This window comes from Octodon degus, unplaced genomic scaffold, assembly GCF_000260255.1.
Source record: "Octodon degus isolate 3935 unplaced genomic scaffold, OctDeg1.0 scaffold00094, whole genome shotgun sequence".
NCBI lineage: Eukaryota > Metazoa > Chordata > Mammalia > Rodentia > Octodontidae > Octodon > Octodon degus.
The window spans coordinates 3,614,207-3,621,304 of record NW_004524670.1 but is presented as its reverse complement, the minus strand read 5'-3'; the positions used below and the strand labels follow the sequence as shown (position 1 = coordinate 3,621,304).

The window sequence follows — 7,098 nt, the reverse complement described above, 5'->3', positions numbered from 1 at the left end:
GGTCTTCTGATTACGGGCTGCTTGTCATGACATGCCAGTTGTTGCTGTGCTGTCTCTCGGGTAAATGACTGTTCAGAAAGAAGGGGGTGGTGAATGAAGGCAGGAGACAGGAAAAGGAATGTTGCAGGACTGTCCTGCTACAAGGTTGTATATGGTTAGATTTCTGGACTTATGTGTAAATGTAAGAATTACATAATTCTTTATGCCTATTTTTAAAATATATTTTGATTTTTTAAAATGTTTTCATCATATTCTGTAGGGACTTAAAGTTCAACATATCAATACTTGATGAAAAATACCTGTTCCATGTTATGCCTAAGATGTTTGATATTCAGACAGATAGTGAGGTTAAGCTTAACAGCCTAGGTTGTATGGTAATAACAATAAGCTTCTCTTCTGGAGGGTTAGCAACCTAAGTTTGCACACCAAAATTACAGAAAAAGGAGGGCTGCAAGGAAAGCCAACATTTTGCCTGTAGCCTTCCAAGGTCAATTAAGACTCAGGACATAAGAGAACTTGTACTGTAACGTCATGTAACTCAGTAGTGTCCCAAATTTGCTGATCAAGGGGATTATGGAGCCAAAGAGAAAAATGATCGATGATGTAGAGTGTGCCTAAGGAGAGTCACATGCAGAGAAAACATTTTCTCAGGCTTTCTCAGGAAGCACACTGGCCAAGCAATGGCCATGACTCATCTACACGGCTGACACTGACAAAGGATCTATAATCTGAGGTACAGGATCTCAGAACAAATCCTGAGGGGTTTTGACTGACCTTGAGATCCAAAAGGTACAACTCTTGTTGCATAGGTCTTGCTTTACCTTGGTCTTAACCATCCAGCAGAAAAGTATAAAAACGAAGTATAAGAAGTAAAGCCATGTTGTTATTTTGAGCTGTAGGGGACTTAGGTCAACAATTTCTGACACTGCCAGTCAAGTGGAAGACCCAATACTATTATGGCTTACTGGACTTTTAGAATATTTTTGCTGAGTTAACACACCTAGAATATTCAAATGACAGAATATAGTTACATTCTCTTAATGAATAGAGGGATTTGTCAGTGTTTGTAAATAGGATATCATGTCTGCATCTTGTACAGCAAATAACCAGTAGGAAGACAGTATGCAATGTGTTAATTACCGAAACCGTCCTACCAATTTGATTTGAAATTTTCTCACTGCTGTTTGTCAATAAAATTATGGAAAAAAATTATTTATTTTTCTGATTAATTAGGGTCATGACATTTAAGATAACTAAAAAAAAGCAAGAAACAATAAGAATTTCCTTCAATTACAAGTTTTGAATTATCCTGTACTTTTGTTGTTCTTATACATTAAATGATTTTACTCCTTGACATAACAAGGACAATTTTTTTTTTTTTTTTTTTTTTTTTTTTGAGACAGTCCCACTATGGCTTTGAAATCACTTATGCAGCCCAGGCCGGCCTAGAATTCATGCAATCCTCTCGAACTTCCCAAGACTAGGATTACAGGCATGCACAACCACACCAAGTGTAACAAGGACTTTTTTTTTTTTTTTGCAGAACCGGGGATTGAACTCAGGCCCTTGCGCTTGTCAGGGAAGTACTTTATTCTACTGCACCATCTCCCTGGTCCCCTAAAGCTAGTAATCAGGACCATAGTGCAAAACATTAAACCTAGCTCGTGTTTGTCTTTTTCTCCAACTTTCATCTCCTGATCACAATCTTTCTTTTTTCTTCAGTAGTCAGAGAGCGCAGTCATCTCTGATTATTTTATCCGTAACTTATATCTATTACTCCACCAAATCAGAAGACAATATTCCAAGTTTTTGCTTTGCACTTTCTATTAGCTTTACCTAAAATGTCAAATGACAGCAAAAAAGGAATCTTTTCTTCAAATACATGAGGCTCATGAAAACTATATTCACATACTTTACACATTGCTTATATAATTAAATCATTTATTAAATCTACCTTGCACGATAAATATAAATGTTCGAGCTGGTGTAGGTTGAACACTCTCAGTCTGAAAATACAAAATCTGAAGTTTTTGAGTGGATGTCAGGATGCACATAAGCTTCATATGTAGTAGTATTTGGGTTTGGGGATTAGGGATGCTAAACTAGTAAAATCTATGTATACATGCCCAAATCTAAAAACTGAATTCTATAACACTCTAGCAGAAAGCACTAGGGTAAAGGATAGTCAATCTGCACTTTCACTGGCTCTGGAGAACAACAGCCATGAGTTCTGTCTTGGCTCTTCCACTCACTGCTCCACTACGAGCAAGGTCCCTCCCTGCTCAATTCAATGAGCAACTGTGTAATGCTGATAACAGTACTTACCTCACTGGGTTATTACAAGGATTAAATATGAAAATATTTACAAATTGAAACACCATCTGATAAATCCACAAAACACTCAGGGTTAGTTAATTCACATTATTACTGATATGTGAAATAAATGCCCTATTTCCCTTACCATATCCCCCTCCCCAAGGATAATATGATTCACCAATATTTAATATGTTTCAGAATTTTCATCAAAAAGCAAGATTATATATGACAAAAGTTAGAAAAAAATGTAAGCAGAAAACCTGCAGGAGAGAAAAGGAAATCAGTACATATGGCAAAATACTCACACTCAAAATTATTTTTAAAAACGTGGCTAAAATAGCAAGTATTGCTTTGTAACTGCTGCATCTGTTACAAGCACTGAAATTAACTGCCAGTATTGACTAGTCTGTGATCAAACTTGCATGTTATATTTTATTGACAATTATGTGCATACATACAACTATTCTGGTGAATAATCTGCTAGCTTCTGAAAGAAGCAAAAAACACTGGACTTCCGGCAGCTCAGCATTTACTGTTGTATCTCTTTTCCCTCACACGTAGACAGAACTAATTCTAGATTAAACCCATTTCAACCTGTCCCATAATAGCAATTACTCAGGAATTACATAACAGATAGGTATGGCAGCAAACTCCAAGAAATGTCAATTCCAGAACCAAGAAGTATGACATGTATGAGACAAAGGATGCATTTAGGAACTAAGAGTCAAGTATCAGGAAGGGATATGAGGCCAAAATAACACAACCAAGGTCAGATTAGGTCATATAATAACTTTCAGGATTCAGACTACAGACACACTATTTTAATGATGTACCTAGAGAAAACAAAAGCTATAAACAGAATTCTTACAGTGTTTGATACACTGCATTCCTCTGAAAGAGAGAACAGAATGTACACTTAAAATCATTATGCTTTCAAGATTTTGTTAATAGATCAATCTATACACTTACCAGACTCAAGAAAAAACTTATAGTCTGTTGAGCCCTACATTCTCAATCAGTGATAGATTATTATTTAGATTATAAATAATAATCTAAAAAACTTTAAAAATACTGAGACCAAATAATCCAGAGAGCACCATGAAGCATGCTTCTTCCAGATCGCTATAAAATAGTCACAAATCTTTAAAAGACAAAAGAAATCAAGGTTGTAGAGACCAATTATGCATTGGGAAACATGATATCTCATCAATATTAAAACACTGAAATCTTCTCAAGATCTTCTCCCATAGTGGAATCTGGCATTGTGTCTTCAAGGGACTAACTTGCAATACTTCGATACATGTATATTAGCTCTGTGTTCCCTTCTACTTGCTTTATAATTTGTTCTTAGTTAAGTGATTTTTTAAGCAACAGAACATACTTAATCTGGCTTTAGGAATTAATTAAAAGCTGACTATCAGCTATTAATCCTATTTCATCTGTTTCTTTGCATTTTTTCTTGTGCGTACAACACGTCTATTAAGCGCTATAATATAAAAGATTTGTAGAGGAAAACAATTTGATGATGTACAGTGAACTATAACCACAGTAACTGGACCATAGGTGCACCAATTAATAGAGAACAATCTGTGTTCATTTACAAGGGATGATACAAACAGAGAAAGTAGCTAGGTAACAGAGTAACATTATTATTATATAAAAACTTAACATTCCAAGTTCTTGAAAGATTATGTTTAAAAAAAAAAAAAGTCAACGTTTAGGAATAAGTTTGAACTTTAAACTTCTAGCATGTGCTCATTTGGGTCCTTTTGCCTTGGAATTTGTTTCCTTTGGAACCCTTCCGTTCTGACTCTGAGTAAATCTGGACACTGTAGAAACTCCATCCACAAACTTGGTTTTGAAAAGAACATTTGCGTTGTTGAACATACCTTCTTTTAAGGATACCACAATGAACTTAAGGGAAAAAGAAAACAAGCATAAATTTATTTTTGTAACATTTTTGAAGTATTCACTACTTTTTATGTGGCTATAATTGTTCAGATGTTATTTTTATTTTTTTCAATAGCCAACTCCAAGAAAATGCACATACGCAAATGTGAACAGCAAGCAGTTAGCAGTTACAGTATTAGACACCAAAATGGATGCTAGCTTTCCATATTTGCTTTAAAGTCTCCTAATTTTACGCAGTGTGTTTTATCACCCAAGTTCACCATTAGTGGTTGAAGGCTTACTGCTATCCTGTATAGCTGGCATTCACAATTTTGCTACTAACTCTTAATTTCCTTAGTAAAGTAATTTATGTTAATAATACCAAATGAGATTGCCAACCACTACCCCTAGCCTACGAGAAGCCTTTATTTAATTAAGATACCACTTTAATGTCATCTGCCACAGACCTGAAATGTGAGAATGTATTGTATGCCAACTATAATGACTGCAGATTTAGAACTGTACAACACAAACTTCATGTAAGCACATTTGACAGGAAATGGCTCAACAGTAACAGTACACTAAAACCAACTGTTCTTAGCTTCAAGAGGCTTTTTCTACCTTTCAGCCAGTAGAAATGCAACACTTAGCTACACATGACTTTTTGATATTATTGAAAATATTTCACTAAAAAAATTGCTTTGATTGTGTAGCCCTATGGCCACCAGCCAGAAAACAACAATTATACTAAATCAATTCTAAATTGGATTCTCCCTTACATGACAGCCAACAATTTTAATTAAAATAGACCCATTTTCCTTCTATAACCATCTTATCATAGCTTACTTAAGTAAATAAATAATACTACAGTACTCTTCAATCCTGTCATCCTGGGGATTGAACCCAGGACCTTGTGGCTTTTTAGGCTACCCTTTCTCCACTTAGCTGCCTTCCAGCCTAATCTATGTATCTTACTAATACCAACTCCTGGTATAGAATAGTTCAGAGGGCCGGAGACACAGCTCAGCGGCGGCACAATACTTGCCTGGCAAGTGCAAAGTCCTGAGTTCAATTCACAGTACCAAAATAATAAAATAAAATAAAAATAAAAATAAAATAAAGAATAGCTTAGAAAAACACTCTATTGCAAAGTCTATGAATTTTTTTTTCAAATAGTTCTTACCTGCGAATGTGTGAAATGAGTTCGTAACATTTGTCCAATATTTTGGGTATGAGAGAGATCCAAAGCTGCATCTACTTCATCCAAGATATAGATTGGAGCAGGTTTAAAGAGGAGCATGGACAATATCAACGATAAAGCCACTAGGGACCTAGGAGAGGGTGGCAGAAGAGAAACTATAAACATTGTATCATTTTTAACCAAAATATTGAAACTAATCTCCAATCTAGTTTGTTTAATATATAGTGCAAATTCATTCATAAACAGACTAACACTACAGACTCTTACTCTGGTTTCAGTTGTTAAGTAATTTTTATAGACTGTAGCCCATTATTCTAAGGACTTCATAGCATCAGCAACTTAAATAATCCTTATGTAGAATTTGTAGTTATACCTATTCTCAAATTCTATAGCTCTATTTTTTTAGTTCTCTTCCAGTTCACCTTCTCCTTTATCTATACTTGTAATCTGGCAAGAAAAATCATAATTCAACATTCATTTGATGTGAATAATCTATTTAATCTCGTAGAAAGACTCATAATACTTCTTTAATATCCTTTCTTCAGCAAAATATTTTATAAAAAGCCTTTACCTTAGTGCAAAATATTTAAATTACCTAACATTAGGATAGAAAATGAGATTTGTAACATACTCTATAGCTTCAAATAGCTCCTGTTACGTTTTCCTAGAATGGCCTATCCAATGTTGAATGCATTCCATTAAGGTATTGATAAAAAAGCAACAAAAACCAGGGGAGTGAGGGAGTATGTGAAGTACAAAGAAAGTCAAGAGCGCTTAAAAAAAGGAAATTAAGAAATAGTACAATAAAAATTGATGTACAGTGAAACTGGTATTATTTTTATCATGTCAAATACTGAATTTTTAAACTTACCTAAAACCATATTCTAAGACTAAGAAACATAGTTAAAAATACTGGGACTTATAGTATGCAGAAAATTAGGTTAACAGATAGCTAGTATCTTTTGAAGTCTCAAAATACTTAGAAATTTTATTAATCATGAAAACATTAGTTAAAATTTATTATTACTCATAAATGGCAAAGAAATTCATAAAGAAAACTGACAGGTCTCAGTATTTTCTGTACACATAAAGAGATACAGTGTTTTTGCAGGTCACATAAAAACAATTCAGACTGAAATGTATATTCTGAAGAATTAAAGACAAACACTAAACTAATATCTAATTTCAACTGTGTGAAGTCACAATCCTTACTCAAGAAGTTTATTTGCCTGTTTGCGGACAAAAAGGCCAAAACACCTTTTATTATTTGACTTCTATAAAGATACTATCTGAATCACTGAGTGAATCTCAGAAATATCCTCAAACCCACACTTGTACATTTTCCAGTATTCTTCCATCCTTTATGCAGATAAAAAATTTAATATGATATCACTTTCATTTCTTCTCCAAGATGTCCTTTAACAGCAAATGTCAGATCAAATTCTTTCAGCTATGAATGCACACATGTATGTGGCCATACTGGGAGTTCAAACCAAGGCCTCATGCATGCCAGACCCTCTACCACTGAGCTATAATCCAGCCCCTTTTATTTTTTCAGCTGCTTCTCCTTTATTTATTTTTTTTATTGTCATCTTTTTTTAATTTTTTTTTCTTTTCAAAGTTTTATTGATAAACATATAGCAATGAGACAGTTTCAAATCAAATCGAAAGTACAGTTTCAACAAATAATA

The 7,098-nt window shown here is 34.1% G+C and overlaps 1 protein-coding gene across 1 annotated transcript in view; it reads right to left on the bottom strand.

The window, feature by feature from the left end:
- Positions 1–2,585: 2,585 nt before the first annotated feature.
- Smc2 (structural maintenance of chromosomes 2) overlaps positions 2,586–7,098 on the bottom strand; it is a 53,064-nt gene continuing 48,551 nt past the window's right edge. The window contains exons 21-22 of the mRNA XM_023722938.1: positions 5,390–5,537; positions 2,586–4,230 (exon numbers count right to left, since the gene is read on the bottom strand). Of these exons, the coding sequence (XP_023578706.1) occupies positions 4,072–4,230; positions 5,390–5,537 (307 nt within the window). The 3' untranslated portion in view covers positions 2,586–4,071. The remainder of the gene's footprint in view (positions 4,231–5,389; positions 5,538–7,098) is intronic.